Source organism: Gossypium arboreum, chromosome 4 (genome assembly GCF_025698485.1).
Source record: "Gossypium arboreum isolate Shixiya-1 chromosome 4, ASM2569848v2, whole genome shotgun sequence".
Taxonomy (NCBI): domain Eukaryota; kingdom Viridiplantae; phylum Streptophyta; class Magnoliopsida; order Malvales; family Malvaceae; genus Gossypium; species Gossypium arboreum.
In genome coordinates, this window is record NC_069073.1 from 13,452,276 (window position 1) to 13,471,298 (window position 19,023).

Genomic DNA, 19,023 nt, shown 5'->3' on the forward strand with positions numbered 1-19,023 from the left:
GGCAAAGATCATAACAAAAAGTTCAGACTTTACTCCTACCGGAACAACAGATTCAAGTTTATGTTCACGGAATCTGTCACAAATATGGACATAGATGTGTTCACGTTCATTTCTTCCCAAGTTTCCCATGATTTATCAGGCCTTTGAAGATGCTATATTCTCATATCCATATCCTAATATAATTCAAATATGAATTACCGGACATAGATACTTGAAGAAAAATGAAAAATCGAAGGACATAACACATAATAATAACCTGTTGCTTTGAGCCAAAACAAAACCCAGGCCAGAGCCAAACAATCTTCACCTCACAACTACCTGTAAAGACCAGCTATATCGCATAAAATTCAGCATTTGCAGCTATGCTTCTCTCTTTCATTTCTTTTAAATTATATTTTTCAAATTTCATGGCAATATCCGACTGTCCCTTGAAAAAAACTGTCACCTACCTGTGATGTTAGTGGACAGGGATGACATTTTATAAACACAAAGTCGAACAATCCGGAGTTCCGGACCACGCGAACTAATGCCATTTTTGCAATTGAACGGATGATTAGGCTTGGTAGCAAATGCACAAAAGAGAATTTATTCATCATGTAATAATAGATAAACTGTGATCATACCCTCATTTTGTTTCAATCTTAAAAACGCAAGCACTAGCGTTTTCTCAGCAGGGGAAAGGTCTGCCCAAAGGAATAACCAGCAAAAGATTATAACAGAGAAGATTGGAGTCATTCAAAACCTGTCAGACAGAAGAGTGCCTTGATATGTTCTTTGGGCAAAAGTACCATATACTTACATAGCACTTAAATTACCTTCTACCATTTGCTGCTTCCAGATTTTATTCTACACCCTAAACAAGGGGTTACTGCGTTTGCAGAAAATAGAGAATGGTAACAGATTCTGCCCTGCTGCTCTGATAACTTACACCATTGACAGTAGACTAATGGCATAAATAAACCTACTCAAAATCGTTTTCGCTTCGCTTGTGACATATCATCAAACCCATCATCATGCCAAACCTGACCACCGTGCCTGAAATTTCCTTCCTGCTCCTCCAAGTTTCTTGTCCTCCTAGGGGCATTCCCTGGCCGATTTTTGATCCGTCTATCAAACTCTCTTTCCCTCATATTCCCTCTTTCATGCAACTCTGGATCATCTTCAGGACAGAACCTGAAGGATCTAGGGCCACCCTCAGCATTAAGATGAAAATTTTCACTATCAGCAACACCGTAAGGAGACCTAAAAGAACGTACAGGTCCACGTCTATCGCCATACCTCCTCCTCTCATCAGGATTCCCATCAGTTCCAAGATCATGAAACCTGCCAGAGGGCATAGGCCCACCAAAGTAATCGTCACCTTCATTCCTTTCTCGAGGATCTACAAGATCCAACCTTCTACTGTTTCTAAGTAAAATTCGACCAGATGGGCTCCTATTAGAGATGCCAGATCTTGGATGACCATGATCTCGACTGGGATCCAGGTCTCTCAAATCATTAGAGGGTCGAGGCAAATATGGTGGAGATCCATGCCTTCTAACACCCATTTCTCCAGCAAAACAAGGACGATCAGGTGACCTTATTCTCTCCATCCTGTAAAGTGGTGGTGATCTTCGATGAGGTAATTCCAAAGGGCCTCCAAATCCATCAGGTGATCTTCTCCTAAGAGAAGACCATGGACCAGGAGAACGAGTTCGTTGTCTGGTAGGAGATTTTGAACGTGTTCGCGGGATACCCCTTCTCTGAACAGATGTAAATTCCCTGTTCCCCCTCACAAAAGGACCATCTAATCCCTCAAATGAAGGTTGGCAGCGTGCAAACATTGGGTCTGTATGGTCATCAGCAAAACCTCTCATATGCCTCAACCCAACTAATTCAGATCCATCTTCAGCAATGCATCGACTTGGACTAAGATTTCTTGGAACTCTGCGAACCATTGGAAGCCCACGTCCAGCAGGTCCATCTCTTCCACCAGGAGACCGCCTCCTTGGGGGTAACTGGGAGAAAATTGGTGGATCATCATTCAAGATCTTCCTCCCACCTCTTCCAGTACCAAAATAAGCACCATCTTGCCCATTATTATAGCTACTAAAGTTAGGATCTGCATCAGAAACAGCAGATGCATTTTTATGTCTCACAACACGAAATTCTGTAGGACCATTATAAAACTCTGAAGCAAAGTTACATTCTGAATCCTGATCACCACGTAGGGTGTCTATCCGACTGGAAATCCTACCTCTTCCACGCATAAAACTTATTCTATTATTCCTGGATGGCTGAACATGATGCCTCTCTCTGGGGAATCTATGTAAACTGTCAGCATAAGCTTCATCTCTGTGGGTAAACATTGTCAGGAAAAAAAGTTATTACAGACATATACTACTCATCGAATGTAATAAACAAACTGAAAAGAGGCAGGCAATGATAAATAACAATAATCACCTCCCTCGATGATGGAACTTATCTCCTTCCAGGGCAACATCAGGCAGTCTCTCTCTTCCTATTTGTGACTGCAATGTCCTGCCTGAAATAGATCTTGTTCTACCAGGAGATGATAGATTAGAAGCTCGAGATAAGTTTATTATTCGACTCCTATTACCTCCATTGTCAACATCCTTACCCGCATCATCACCACTTGAAAATGCTTCTCCCTTTGGTAAAACAGAATTGCCTTTTCCTTCTGAATCAGTTTTTTTAGCGTCATCTGTACCTTGAGAAATGGTCACTGAAGTTCCCTGGCTTGTATCCGAGAATTGGATAGATGCCTGCTCTCCCTCTTGCCCTTTAACAGTATCCTTCTTTTCTGATGCATCGAGCGATTTTCTTGGTATGGCTTTAATGTGTCTCTTTCCATCCATTTGACTAGAAGGCATCTCAACAGCTGAAGATTCTTGCAAACAGGCCTCTTTATTAGCTTCAGTAGCAGAATCCTTATTGACAGATGTGTCGATGCATTCATTAGTATTAATGTCGTTACTCGTTATTCCGGGGTCTTTGATTACAGTTTCTTTTTCTCTGAAAGAGGATGACGATGGATTGTTATCACCATCATTTCCATTTCCTGCCTCTTGCATCTCACATATCGGAACCTCTATCTCAGTGTTCACCACAGGTTCCCTGACCTCACCATCTTCAAAGTCCTCTTCTGCTCTACGATCATGTTCTATATCCATAGCTGTAGCTAGCTCTCTCTTGTCATCTGACTCGTAATCAGAACCATACGAATCTTCCTCTAAAACATCAGCTGATAAATTTATTTTTTCCTCGTCACTTGCAGAACCCTCAACTGATCCCCTAGAATCAGGAAGTTGTACATCCATGAATTTCAGCTTGCAATGATCAGAATCTTCAACCATTTTACTTTGGGAAGTAGAGTTATCTAGTTTACCAGCAATGTTTGATTCATTAACATCATGGTCTGCAGAAGAAATCATTTCAGAAGCAACCAGGCCCTCACCACTGGGCTCAGTTTCTTTAGCTTGCATAAAATGCTCGGCATGAGTTGTAACATCTGCAGAAGAAATCATTTGAGAAGCAACCTGGCCCTCACCACTGGGCTCAGTTTCTTTAGCTTGCATAAAATGTTCAGCATTAGTTGTAACACCCGCAGAAGAAATCATTTTAGAAGCAACCTGGGCCTCAACACTGGCCTCAGTTTCTTTAGCTTGCATAAAATGTTCTGCGTGAGTTGCAACACCACCATGTAATGACGAATCAGTAGAAGTAGGTACTGCTAGCATTTGTTCATCCGATTGATTCATTGGTCCCTCCATTCTCTCCGGCATTTCCTTGTTACTCTCACACGCTGGTTCAGGTTTTATGGATCTAGCATCAACTGATTTTAAAGTACTAATAGTTGAAGATTTTAATCTTTCCAAACTGCACTTTTCAATTATTTCAGACTTCACCCGTGTGATATTTAACGAGCCTGTAGGTTTTGCTTTAGTTACACCAGAATCACTTCTGACACTCTCATCAAGTGGTTCTGATTTTACAGGCTTATAGTTGAGCATGGTCGGCTTGCTGGCAGGTACTGGTTCCCCAGGTGAACTGACATTTGCAACAACATTGCCTGAATCAATTTTACCTGAAGAACCTGTCGGTTTTTCATTGGGGTTCAAATGTAGATAAGGTGTAGTGAGACCCAAACGAAGTGAATCCTCAGCGCTATACTGCTGGCTAGAAACTATAGATGACATTTTAATTTTGGCTCTGTTCTCAATTTCTTCAGGTATTTGCAGCTGTGTAGATATACTTGCAACAGTCATCCCAGCTGAGCAAATTACCGGCTTTATATCATACATTTGAGTAGCCATTTTACTTGCACCATCATCACTGGCAGGACCTTCCCAATAATCCATTGTCGTATTCAAATCCCAGTTCGTTCTGTCAGCTAGCATATTAGAACCCTTAGTATTAGGCTGGACGGCAGTACTTCTCAGTTGAGTAGTGCCTTCTCCTTTGCTTAAAGATAGATTCAAGGAAACATGTTCCGTCTTTTCCTGATTCCGAAAACCTTGCTCATTATTTCTGCTAGCCATAACTGAAGGATATTCCCTTAAACCTAGGGATAATCCAGGGCTCCCAGAAACTAAAGGTAACTTTGATCCAAACTTTCCATCTACACTTTTCTGGCTATATACATCTTTCCCTACACTAAAGGTGAGAGAATCATTGCCTACCAAGTCCAATTCAGATTTTGCCAACTTCCTCATGATATTGTCTGATGTCCCAGTTGCCACAAGCTTCCCTTTGCAGCTGATATCAGCCAAAGACCTAGACTGAACTGCAAAGCTTTGTTCTTCAAGTTTTACCCTAAGGAGATTAGTATTACCCTGCACCATGCTAACATTTGTATCATCTGAACTTCTCTTCTCTTTCTCATGTGCTGATATCTCACTTGCATCAGGAAAGCTCAAACCACTTCCTCCAACACTACTAGCATTAGGATTTTCCACAGCCCTACTAGCAATCGAACCAACTGCAACACTAACAGCACTGGAACTCATCACAACACCAGAAGGATAAGAACTTTCAGCAACACTACCAGCATTCAAACTACCCGCAAGACTAACAGAAGTAGAACTCATTGCAGCACTGGAAGCTTTAGAACTTGAGGCAATGCTACCAGCATTAAAACAAGCTGCAGCACTACCAGCAGTAGAACTCATTGCAACACCCAAAGCATTAGAACTTGAAGCAAAACTTCCAGCATTTAAACTAGCTGTAACACTATCAGCATTGATAACACTGGTTTTTGAACTCCCTAAAATTCCACTGTTGTTCAAACTCGCTACGACACCACTGGTGTTCGAACTGGCTAAAGCATCACTGGCATTTGAACTCACTAAAACACCACTGGGTGTTGAACGCACTGCAACAATACCATCATTCGAAACAGTTGAACCTTGAACTGGACTAGGAAATACTTTCTGCTCCAATTCGTTTTCAGTTGACAAAATAAAAGGAAACCTCCTTTTCTTTATGGGAATACCTGCAGTGTATTCACTAAACTGCCCAACACTGGGTTTAACCCCCATCTAACAACAAAACATAAATTAATCAATATTCAACACACAAAAAATGCCACACTTTAACTAAGCTTAGGTTCTAGTAATTGAAAAAAAAATGAACTTTAAAAATCACCTCTTCTTTTCCCGATACCGGCATGATCCCCAAATATTTGGCTTGGTGAACTGACCCTTCTTTCTTCTTTAATAGCTTTTAGATGAAAATTAACTTCCAAATTCCAATAAAACAATTCTTTTTAATCAGACCCTGAAATCACTCCCTATTCAAAATGTAAAATCCCCAATCAAAATCGGTAGATTTTGATCAACTCCCTAAAAAGCCTACAAGAAAATCAGTAAAAAATTGCCTGCAACTGCATCCAAAAATTGGTTTCAGATTGATTAAATAATTTATGAACTCTAAAACTAAATAAACTAACAACAAGAAATTAACCACAATTACTTTTGAAAAAATAAAGAAAAAACAAAAGTTAAAGAAAAAACAAAAGTTATACTGGACGTAATGCATAAAAATAAATAAGTGAACGTTTAAAGAAACTGTAACGACTAAAATTTTCTAAATCCAAACAAAAATTTGAAACAAACAGATAATTTCATGCAAAGAGAAAGAAAGATGAAAAATTAAATCAAGAACAGACGAATCTGATTAGGGCATAAAAATAACATAAATACGATCTAAAAATTGAAAAAGAAAATTAAAAAATTGTCAATTTCCAGGAAGAAGCTCATGAAATCAAAATCTAACAAGAAATATTGACCGAATAATAAAAAAATCAGGGAAAAAAGAAAAAAAAATCTACAAGATTAGAAGAAGAAAAAAAAAACTACCTGATCAGAAGAGGCGAGGAGGAGAAATCTGAAACTTGAACAAAATGAAATGGAATCCAACTATCCTAGGGTTTGAGCAATTGCTTTATTGCCTTCCGCTCTGCATTATTATATAGAGAAAAAATTAATTATTATTTAATTATATAATAATATTTAATATTTAATTGATTCGATAAGTCTTCGTCAAGATTCGAAACACGAGGTACAATCAATTATTGACACGTTGTAAGCTTTTATACAAGAAAAACAACGCGATGTGACTCTACCATAATTCCTCCACTTGTGTTTGCCGGCCAATCTTTACTTTTTTATCGTTGTCGTTATTTATGTAGTGGGATCGGGCCCGGTCGTGATGGAAATTTTTGCTAATGTTCCAAACCCATTGACAATGACCAATTTACCGACTGTCGAAATTATTTTTTAAAAAACAGAAATTGATTTTATATTTTTTAAAAAAATAAAAATTGAGAGTCGTCATTAATTTTTTAAGTGTGATCGAACTATTTAGAAATTTGGTCATTTTAATAAAATATTTTGATTTACTAAAATAATAATTTTGGTCTACGAAATTTGAGAAAACTGGTTCGAGAGTCTGTTACGTACAATGAATGATTAGCTCTCTCGTAACATCCAAAATTGGTACCTAATTGATTAATTAATGTCTTAATGTCGAAAGTTGAAAAGATTTTAAAATAAATTTTAAAATGCGATCCCTTTTTATGAATGCTTGGATAATTCGAGGTGGATATTAAGATTCTTTTGTTTCAAAGAGATAAAATGTCACATCCAGTACGTAGGACACGACATTTCAAACCTTCGATGTCAAAATTATTTTATGATTTCCAAAACTCATGCATTGAAATTTTAAAAAAGGATATTTGGTTATTCAGTCAAACGATAAATCGAAACCCAACACGTAGGGCGCGATTTCTCAAAATTTCCAAACATGAAACATTGCTTTATTTGCAAAAAATCTTATCTCGAGGTAATAAGATGTCATATCCAGTGAGTTAGGGCACAACATCTCAAATCTTAGAGAGTAAGCATTTTATTTAAAACTCGTATTGTGATTTAAAAGAATATACCGTTATTTAGGTTAAACGAGAAAAATCGAAACCCAGTAAGTTAGGGCACAATTTCCCGAATTTTTGAATACGAAATATTGCTTTCATTAGAGAATTTTCTTTTTATGAAATAATAGCAAATATGAAATTTAAAACGATGTGTATTTATTTTGTTTGGAATAAGGTAAAACAATCTACATTAAATACATGCATTTGAGCTTTAATGCACGATGTGATTTAAATGGAACGAGGAAAAATGATGATATAAAACTTGGCATAATAATTTGCGAATAAAATATTACCACAATGAATCACAATGACATGAAAATATGAGTAAACGAACTATAAAGTACCTAATGGCAATAACCATACAACACATTATTTGGGCATCAATATTAATGATAAAAATGAAACAAAATAATATATAAAACAACTTGAAGTAACTAGTATGAAACAAATTAAAATGAATAATGTATAAAACAATTTAAAACAAATAATATACAAAGCAAATTAAAATAAAAATAAAAAAATAAATAACAAGATAATTTTAGATGAGTAATATATATAAAAACACGTTTAAAATAGATATTACAAAAGCAATTTAAAATAAATAGTATGAAACAATTTAAAATCATCAATATACAAAACAATAAAATGATACATAAAACAAATTAAATAAATAATTTATAAAGCAATTTAAAATAAATAGTAAAAGGTTTAAAATAATAACAAATGAAAAATAAATTTGAAACAAGTAATATATGAATATATATATATATAAGAAACAAGTAATATATAAAAAAATATATATAAGAAATTTAATATAAGCAATATAAGAAGTCTCAAGATAAATAATAAAAGATTTACAATAAACGATAAGAAAAATAGTTAACCTATAAAATAATATCATTACATATAAAATTTAAAATAGACAGTGTATATATATATAATAGTTTAAAATAAAAGATATAAATAAAAAAATTCAAAATAAGTAACATATATAATAGTTTAGAGCAAATGATACATATAACATATTTAAAATTGATAATAATTTAAAATATATTATACGTAAAAGGATTAGAATAAGTAATAATAAAATAAATAATAAATAATGAATATAAAAAAGAATGGCATTAACAGTTTTTTTCTTTATTTTAAAAGTAAATAAATTAATTAATTAATGACTAAATAAAAATAAATTAATTAAATTAATTAAAGGACTTAACTGCTATCCAAATCAAATTTAAGAGACAAATCAAAATATAAAAGAATAAACAAAGGACCCAATCGAAAGGCGTGAACAACACGAAGGGACCAACTGGGGAAATATCCCTGTCCTCTGAAACGCACCGTTTGAACGCGGGCTAAAATGCAATAGAAGTAAAATCACAGGGGCAAAATTAAAGAAAAAAGAAATGGAAGAGGACTCTGTTGAACTAAGCCTCAAAAGCGGAAGGACTGAGGGCTCAAATATACCTTCAGTCCCAGAACACGCGGATCCTAAGCAGTTCACGGGTCGGGTCGGGTCGGGTCTAAGCTTCATTAAAACGACACCGTTTTAAGGTCATTGAAACGGCCTAAAACGACGCCGTTTTAGTCATGTTATAAAACCCCAATTTTTTTTTAAAAATCATCATTTCTTCCTGCTTTCAGAAAAAAAGAAAAGGGGGGAGAAATTCTCTTTGGTCGTCCCACCTCCGGCGATCGGACCACCGTCCGTCCGTCGCTGGCGACCACCGTTCACGACGGCCGGAGGTGTAAAAATAACCCATTTTAATCTTTCGACTCTCCCTATCTCAGATCTGAGTCTCAAACGCCAAAAAAGCCCACGACCGTTGAAAAAGAATGAGAAAACTAATCAGTTTCCTTCTCTCCGATCGCTCAAAAGGTAAGAAAAATGTTATTTTTTTTATACAACTATATATGTATATACACTATACTCAGTATGTAAAGCATGAAAATATACCCTTGAATCTGTCTTTTGCTATTTCGATTTATATATATTGCCTTCGTCTCTTTTTTTTTCGAATATTGAAACCAAAATCCCCCCTAAAATACAATCGGTTTCCCCCCCTGTGTTTACAATCTGTTTTGTGTGTCTTTATAGCCAAATACATGTTAGTATTGTATCACTATTCGGCCTTGCTTCTGCTGTTGCATTTTCACTATGTTTGCCTTGTTTTTGGATTATTTTGCAAGTCTGTTAGGAGTCAACGGGGGTAGGCTTCCGTTTTGGTGCAAGGACCGGGTAGGAGCAGACCCTCGGGCGACGTGTGCACTGAGGGCGCACATGGTGGCTGACATGGGAGGCACATGGGAGGCGCAGCGCAAGGGTTAGGGCTAGGGTTTGATTTTCTGAAAATGTTTAAAGTTTTGGGCCATCTGGGTTTTGTTATTTTTGGGTCAACTTGTAAAATTTTAGGCTTAATGGACTTTGTTTAATGGACTGTTATTTGGTTTTATTGTTTGGTTTAGGACTGTTCAGCCCGGGCCAAAATTGGGCTCTATACCACCTTAACCATTTATGTCCCTCCCCAGCTCGAGACGGCAACTGGGTGGCTCTGCTTCATTTTTTTAATCCCATTACATATGTCACGACTTTTCTTTTTACTTTTTTTAAGAGTAAACTATTAAAATAGTTAATTTTATTTACCTCGAGTTATATTTTAGTTATTTATGTTTGAAATATTATGTTTTAGTCATTTACGTTATTGTGTTATAACATTTTAGTTATTGAACCGTTAATTATCGTCAATAGTGTAGCTATTCAACGATTGGTACGATGGATTAGTACCCATTGATAAGTAGAAAAATATACATCAGATCCAAGTCGATCTAGTGATCAATGTCAAAGGTTGGAAATTAAAGAAGAAAATTGTTTAAATTTTGGTTCATAGATTCGTGATGTTCAAAATTGTATTATGATGATAATAAAAAAAAAACTAAATTGTAGAAGAGACAGTAAATGTGAGCTTTTGATTGGTGTAGGTAGCACGAATAGATAAGGTTATACAATAGCAATTTTAACAACCCGATGACTTAAATGAAAACTTTTGAATAGCTCAGGGTCCAATTTATAACTTTTTAAAGTTGAATGATCAAACTTAAACTTACTAATAGTTTAGTAACATTGGGTGTAGTTTAGCCTTTATATTTTCATCATTCATGATAAATCAAAATAAAGCAATGTTGGAAAATAATTTAGAAAACATGAAAAAGTAGCACAACAAATGTTTAATTTTTTTCTAAAATTCGAACTTGTCGTGATATCTAATGCAATAAATTAGATCAAATAAAGTACTTACATGTCAAAGTCTTAAGAAGATGCTCAAATACAAAGTCTTCTAGGAAGATCTTCGTGCTTTTCAATCAACTCAAACAAAAGTCTAATCTCTTTAAACTTTCTACTAATTAATTTACTCTACTATCCTCAAACTCATTATGCTTAGAGAGTGGATTCTAATTTGAAAAAATCAAACACAAGACAAATTCGAGATTCTACCAGGGAGGTATGCACAACCTTTATATAAAATCAGACCAACTCCAAAACCCATTAGATCTCAAATTACAACTATTGAATTTCTGCAATTATAATTCCTCTCTAATCTGGAACTCAAACTCAAGAAAACTAGAATTATAAAAGTTATGGTGTTGAATTGAAGCTCATTAAACCATATCCCGCTTTCATGTCCCCCGAACTGGCCACACTAAATTTTAACTTATTTCTTAAACCCCTAATCGTATGGGAATATGCTATGACTTACGATTAGGTGTTTAAGAAAATGGTTTAGTATTTAGCAAGAATAGGGTGAGTATTCGATCAGGTCAAGTCAAATCGAGTAAAAAATTTTGAGTTAGTTGAGTTAACAAATCATATTTTAGCAACTGACCTTAATTTAATTTTTTTCAAATCAGGTCAAAAAATTTTGAGTCGAGTCAAGTTAGCAAATCCTATTATTTATACTCAATGTTGCGTTTACATGGACCGATTATTTAACTAGTAGACGAAGAACAAGATTATTTAACTACATAAACAATATAATGGTTTTGCCTTTTAACTTAATAGGTAAACATTTATCAAAACGATATAGTTTTGCCTTTTAACTTAATGTTTTTTTACTTTTAACTTCAGGAAAGGTAAACATTTATCAATACGATATAGTTTTGCCTTTTTTTATTTGGATTTTGGGGTAACTCGAATTGTGTAATTCATATTCGAGTTAAACCGAAAACTTGATTTTTTTCGAGTTGATCCGAATAACTCAATTAACTCAAATAACTCAAACTATTTAATTCAAAATTTGTAACTTTTTATTGAATTTTTCGAATCGAATCGAATTTTACTGACCTCTTAAGCAAAGGATGAAGGATGACAAGACAAAGTATGGGTTAAGCATTCAAAAACTGAACCATGTGTATAGTTTAAATGCTTGGAGAAATCAACAACCATGGGATGTGACATTATTAATATTACATAATAAACTCAACATACATGGATCTCAAGTTTATTATATTAGAGTTTCAGCGTTCAATACTTAAGGTTCAAGAGTGTAACACCCCGTACCCGAGACCGTTGCCGGAGTCGAACACGAGGTGCTAACAAACTTTATTCATTTATTTGCACAGTTCATTTTAAAATTTTCAGACAAGCTGGCTAACTGCGTCATTGTCACCTTAAAAATCATATCTCGAGTTCCAAAACTCGAAAACCGTTTCCGTAAATTTTTCTTGAAACTAGACTCATATGTCCATCTACAAATTTTTTTCTAGAATTTTTGGTCGAGCCAATTAGTACAGTTTATTAGTTAAAGTCTCCCCTGTTTCAGGGTTTGACTACTCTGACCTTCATGCATTACAACTTAGATATCTCCCTGTGCAGAGCCTCAATACTTATGCTGTTTGTTTATAATGAAACTAGACTCAAAAAGGAATCTATACATATAAAGCATGAATTCTAATTATCTCTGGTTAATTTATGGTAAATTTCCAAAGTCAGAACAGGGGATCCAGTAATCGCTCTGGCCCTGTTTCACGAAAACTTAAACATCTTACAAAATACGGCTCATATGGTCATATGGTCGTTTCGCTTCCTCCATATGAAAATAGACTCATCAAGGTTCAATTACATAATTTATTCATTATTTAATTACTTTTCTACTATTTTTAGTGATTTTTCAAACTCACATCACTGCTGCTGTCAGCATCTATTTTAAGGCAGATTTTACCTATTTCATAGTTTCCATGGTTCAACTAGCCTTTTGACATATATAGCACCAAATATGATCGTGATTAACCATTCAATGGCTAATTATTGCCAAGCATTTCCACACCTCTCACTAACCATATATATACAAAATGATTATAACGCTATGCTCAAAATATATAATCCATTTTCGCATGGCCAACCGAATATATATACAATACCAAAAAGGTACTTAATTAACAACGTAGGTCAATCCTATACATGCCGTTATCAAAGTTTAACTAAAAGAGTACCAAAAGGGCTTAGATAGTGTGGATGACTTCGACTTTGACAATCCCGAGTCCGATAGCTGACGAGCAAAAATCTATAAAACAGAGAATTAAAGCAGAGAATAAGCATTTCGATGCTTAGTAAGTTTTAAGCAATGAAATCATTTAAAGGAATGGCATAATAATATCAAGTTTATTTGTTCATCCCTTGGCCGAATAGAAACATAGCCGAGATATCACTTTTATCATTAATATCACAAAAGTGAAACCAATTTATCCGGCTAACTCCAATCCACAACCGAATGCTCTCGTCTCAAATGTCCATGTCCATGTCCATTTCATGCATATGCACACACATTTCATAACTATGACATTGAACTCTCATATTCGGAACTCATACATCATAACCAGATCATAGACGTTTGGATAATTTAAATAACGTGCTAAGCATTCCCATCGAATTTCAAAGTCATAATTGAAGGATATTCACATTCTCAACAAGGGTAAATTACTTACCTAGTTGTCTTACAGTAAGTAGCGCATGTGATTAAAATTATTCCGGCATGTATTATATGATTTCTCGTAAGAACACTTACGGGTTTTCACCTTCAAATATTATCTTTGGTGCAACATCCTTGAATAAAGTCCGACTCTTAGCTTGGCTCAAAAGCCCTTCGAGACCAAGCTCGGATTAGACCAGCGCTCGCAGCCCTTGAACTAAGTCCGGTTATGACACTGGCTCTAAAAAGCCCTTCGAAACTAAGTTCGGTTATTAGCACTGGCTCAAAAGCCCTTTGAGACCAAGCTCGGATTTAGACCCCGTTTAGCATTCATACATATATGCATATATATATATCATATCACATTTGGATATCATTCCTGATACTCGAATACAATTACAGCATGTTTACTAACCATCCATCGTTCGATTCATTAATCCCACACAAATAACATAATCCCTTTTCGTTAATCCACAAGATTTCTATAACCATTCGGCTACAAGTAAATACCTTACTTATTTATTTTATCATGTAATTCAAGTAGAATCGTCAAGTCATGAGTTAATTATTATGCTCATAGACAAATAATTGCCTTATTAAATCGTAGGCTAAATTTCATTACTCAAAGACTTACCTCGGATGTTGTCGAACGATTTCAACGGCTATTTGATCACTTTTTCCTTTCCCTTATCCAACTTTGATCCTCTAAGCTCTTGAGCTAAGTCAAACAAATTTACTTCTCAATCAAACACATACATATGGCAACCATATACATTTCAAAAACCAATTCATTCGTATCATTTGTCCATATATTAGCTTTTAGCATATTTGGTCATTAGAGCGACCTATTTAACTTTCAAGCATTCATTTCTAATTTTAATTAAACAATGCCGAATGCCATTAACTACTAATGCCACACACACATATGCATAAAATTCATCCATACATAACTTATAGCTTATTCGGTCATTCATCTCTCAAACCTATCAAAGCTTCATATCAAACTTCCCTGGCCGAATACACATATAAGCACATTTAGCATTTTTATTTACTTCATGATACATTCGGCCTTGGCATAATTTCATTAAAAATCCCTATTAGCCACTTCACCAATCAATTATATCATCTACTTAATATTTCATACTTATCATGCTAGCTGAATATTATTTATTCAAGTTTAACATCTTCATATTCGGCATTAGCATCAAATATGATAGCCAATTCTTCCCACTTTGAATCTATGCATCCATTTAATCATAGTTTGTTCAAGCACTCATACAACAAGATTCATCCAATTTAACAAGAAACAAAAACTTTATTCCTCCATAGCTACAATGGCCGAAAGATCTAGACATCTCAATACCGAAATTTCTAACATGGGTTGCCTAAAGAATTTGGTAGGGAGTTCAAATTTATCTAACATTTCAAGTAACTTAAATGCTAGTAGTATCAAGGCATCAACTAAAATTTTGAAGCCTCTTAGTCGAATCCTAACTCTCCAACAACCCCAATTTCATCCATGAGATAAATAGAAGTAGGCTAACCCTTCAAAGGATGTGTAAACCTCCAAAAGCAACTTGAACATACCTTAATATAAAGAACCACCTTGGCCGAACTTCCCCTCTTCTTCTTCCTTCAATTCACTGCAATGGAGGAGCAACCTAGCTAATTTTTTGTTTCTCCTCCTACTAACCACTATTATTTTATTACCCATGTTCTTTATTTTATTATTTCTAACATAAAACACTAACATAAAATGTTTATAATACATTTTAACCCATAGCATGGCCGGCCACTACTTGTCATAGGTGGAAATTTGACATGCAAACCCATTATTTTCATAACATGCACTAATAGATCCTTATAGATTAACCCAGCACATTTCAAAAGTGTCACACATAAGTCCTATTAACTAAATTCACATGCAATTGACCAAATCGAAGCTCAAAACTTTCACACACTCATATTCACATATTTTAGACAATAAATATTATACTTAAATACTTCGGTGACTCGGTTTAGCGGTCCCGAAACCACTTTCCGACTAGGGTCAATTTAGGGCTGTCAGAAAGAGTCTTTGTTAGACCTACAAAAGTAGCTGCATTCGGTATCACATCCATAAACGTCAAAGTTAGTGTATGTGACTAAAGTTTGGGTTCAGGAAGCTTGATTAAATCAGAAAAGTGACTAAACTCAACAACAATCAGTTTCAAGGTCATTAGCACTTATTAGGGTTATGGTTTCAAGAATCTTTGGCACATCTAAAGAGTAATTTAAAGTCAACACCCATGAATGTCAACTTCAATGTTTACTACACTATTAAAATGACAACTCACTTAATTTGACATCCATGGATGTTGAGTTTAATGTTCCTTTTTGTGGATGACATCCAATGTTGCCAACATTTTTGCTGCAAATGACTATAAATACAACCAACCTAGCATAGGTCACATTCAGCATTACCAAAAAACTTTATACCCTTTTAAAAAAAAATTGGTGTTCAATAAATATTGGTTTTGTTTGTAATCCATGAATTACTCTTTAGTGGTTCACGTTTATTGTTAGGTTTTTCCGCATGTACCATTTGTAGGGAATGGGAAAAGGTTATTTCTTTATTTACCAGTTCCTTATGTGTTATTATTCTAACATTTGTCAACTTGGTAGATTCCTTCACTGCTGACATCGATACAATATATGTTGAATCAATGATATACAAAATATATATCCATCTGGTTCTAATTTATCTTGTGATAGGTGTCGAGGTACTCCTGCCGAAAAACCTACACCATGTTTGGTTAGGGGGAATGGAATAGGGCTATATTGAAATAGAGATGTAATGGAATAGAGTTGTACTAAAATAGAGTTGTAATCAATAATTCAATTATTTGGTTGAATGTAATAGAATAGAACTATAATAGCATTTTTGTATTTGGTTGAATGGAATAGATATTGTAATAGCATAAGGAAAAAAGCTTGAATGACGAGTCTCTTTAGCAGAAATTTTTTAGGTAGATGATTATTATTATTAAATTTTAATAGGATTATTATTAAATATAATCTAATAAAATAATATATAATTTAATAGCATTCTTAAAATAATTATTATTAAAATATGAATTAATAAAAATAGAAATATATAATATTATAAAAATAATGTATAACCTACTTTATTATTTTTTAAACTACTATGCATATTTAAAGTGCTAGAATATCATTAGTGAAATAAATAATTTAATTATCCACTAAACTAAAAAGCAAAAGATTAGAAGTAACAAATAACTTGAGAATTATATTTTACATCTAAGCATAATGTTCATACATAAACAAAAAGTTACATGATCTCGTTAGCTTATATGCCATTATCTATATGTTAAATTTTATAGCATCAAAAATAAAAAGTTGCATTATCTCATTAGCTTATATATCATAATCTATATGTTAAATTTTACAACATCAAAAAGTTACAACAGTTTGTGACATTCTATCATGTCATTATAATCCAAATATTAAATATATAAAAGAACTTTGAGAAATAACACATTGGTAATAAATTCTAAAGCAAAAGAACTTTCAGAAAGTTCTCAGTATAACAATGGCAAAAATATCCATGTCTTTTATGAAAAAAAAGTGATTCTAACTTCCAACATAAATTAAAATCAGAATCCCTTACAAAATAAACGAAAAATAAAAAAAATCAACTACTAGTTTTAAAAAACAAAACCAAGTTTTTTTAATTCATTCTCCTAATTAGCTCGTTGATGTAATCCTCGAAGTTGTGGGCATCTCCACCTTTAACGTAATGGTTTATCTTCTTCTTCAGACCGGCATCTTCACCTTCGACGTAATGGTTCATTTTCTTCTTGAAATAAGGTTAAATGGCCAAAAGAAGTTGTTGGCTTCCTTGAAATAAGGTCTCACTGTCATTATCTCATAGATGAGATCTTTAACACAAATGATGTTGAACTTTCCTAGTGCCTAAAAATAACAATTCGCGATAAAAGCATGCTTAGTGTCTTCGTTTTTGTTAAAATACATTATCGAAACATCCGCTCTCCCCTTAAGAGTCCTCTTGCATCCAACTTGGTCCCGAACTTCAGATAATAATAAAGTTTAAAGATACTACCTTCAGTGGGGATGGAGAAAAAAATTACGTTGATTACACCGAAAAGCCCTTTTATTTTTCCATATAATTATGACATCAATATTATGTATGGTGTTTATAAGCCACCGCATCTGGGAATCCAAAAATCTTAAACTCGTGACCGCATAACGACTGTCAATTGACCTCTTAGTTATACTCCAACCCGTGATCGCATAACGATTGTCGACTTAGACCTTTACATATACTTCAACCAATGACCGTAAAAAGTATTGTCACCTCGAAACCCGACTTTTATTGGATGAGATTCTAAGGTAATGGTCCCATCCTGACATGACATGTAACACCCCAAAATAAGGCCTAGAAGTTTCGAGGGTATTTTAGCCTATATGTGCTCGAAATTTCGTAAGGTTGATATTCAAAAATATTTTCGACAAATTTTAAATACCTTCAATTGTGAAAATGAGATTGATTTGTAAATGAGTCAAAACTGTGAGCTTTTAAGAGGCAAATAGACCAAATTTTAAAATTGAACCTAAAACCCCCATTCCCAACTCATTTTCAGGATAGCTTTTCTCCTTCCCCATAGTGTTGCCATCCCTCACTCTCCCAAAGCTTAACTCTTAAATTTTGATTCTTAAACCATATTCTTTTGATTTACATTATCCCCAAGTCAATTACCTTCATAAATCCTCAAGGTTTGTAGATTAAAACTTGGTTCTAATGTGTTTTTCAACACGTTTTAACTTGGTTAAAAGGTTTCTAAAATTATTTTGAAGTTTTGCTAAGGATTTCTTAGGTTTTAATGAGTTTTTATTAGAATGGCCAAAACTTGCCGAAAAATTTCGATACCTTAAAAGTGTAATTTTGTGTAGTTTAAAGGTTGGGAATTAGTTGTAGATGAATGAAACTCTTTTTGTACGAAAAGATTAAATGTAGACTGAGTTATTCGAATTTTAAGTCTGTCATGCTAAAAGTTTCGATTAGAAGAGAATATAGTTTAGGCTTATGTTTTTGACTGTTTAGGGTGAGTTATTGACTAATTATTGATTAAATATTGGTGTGGTTTGTCTTGTTGAAGTGAACGAGTAGAGACAAAGGAAAAGAAAAGCTTGTCTAAGCTTTCAACTTTCCAGCGAAAGCGTATTTTTGGTGAATGTTTTAGAATAGTTGTTCGTAGATGATTCATTGTGTAATTGGGAATTTAGAGGTAGCCTAAACCCCTACTCTGAATCCTGAGTGTAAGTGTTCTCACACTTATGTTATAATGCGATAAATGTGTGTTGTGCAATTGAGAAAATATGAACATGTATGAGATACTATAATTTGTGTTGTAAGTTGGTGATGACTAATATAAAAGTGAATATATGAGTATGTAATTCATGCCATGAGATAATAAATAAGTGGGTACATTTCATAATACGTGACAGTGGTTATAACGTGTTGATGACATGTATATGCAGTGAACATGTATAGAAATTGGTATGTAAATATGTGTTGATAGTGTGGATATTTTGGCCTTGTGAACC

The 19,023-nt window shown here is 34.2% G+C and overlaps 1 protein-coding gene across 5 annotated transcripts; it reads right to left on the minus strand.

Annotated features, from left to right (window-relative positions):
• Window positions 1-570: 570 nt before the first annotated feature.
• Window positions 571-6,644, minus strand: LOC108460322 (uncharacterized). 5 transcript variants are annotated; one of them, XM_053027010.1, is made up of 5 exons: window positions 6,626-6,644; window positions 6,360-6,459; window positions 5,647-5,884; window positions 2,443-5,540; window positions 571-2,334 (listed from the first exon to the last, which is right to left on the minus strand). In XM_053027010.1, exons 3-5 carry the CDS (start codon window positions 5,668-5,670, stop codon window positions 966-968), a joined length of 4,491 nt encoding a protein of 1,496 aa, XP_052882970.1. In that variant the 5' UTR covers window positions 5,671-5,884; window positions 6,360-6,459; window positions 6,626-6,644; the 3' UTR covers window positions 571-965. The 5 variants fall into 5 exon arrangements, with proteins under 5 accessions (XP_052882970.1, XP_052882971.1, XP_052882972.1 ...); XM_053027011.1 differs by lacking the exon at window positions 6,626-6,644 and having other exon boundaries at window positions 571-2,101; window positions 2,237-2,334; window positions 6,360-6,511; XM_053027012.1 differs by lacking the exon at window positions 6,626-6,644 and having other exon boundaries at window positions 571-2,101; window positions 2,237-2,334; window positions 5,647-5,791; window positions 6,360-6,503.
• Between the last annotated feature and the right edge of the window lie 12,379 nt (window positions 6,645-19,023).

Coding starts and splice junctions, on each gene's coding strand:
- LOC108460322 (XM_053027010.1), bottom strand. CDS start 5,670: ATGCCGGTATCGGGAAAAGAAGAG. Junction 5,541..5,646: donor CGGTATCGGGAAAAGAAGAG/GTGATTTTTAAA, acceptor TTTTGTTGTTAG/ATGGGGGTTAAACCCAGTGT. Junction 2,335..2,442: donor AAGTTCCATCATCGAGGGAG/GTGATTATTGTT, acceptor GTTTACCCACAG/AGATGAAGCTTATGCTGACA.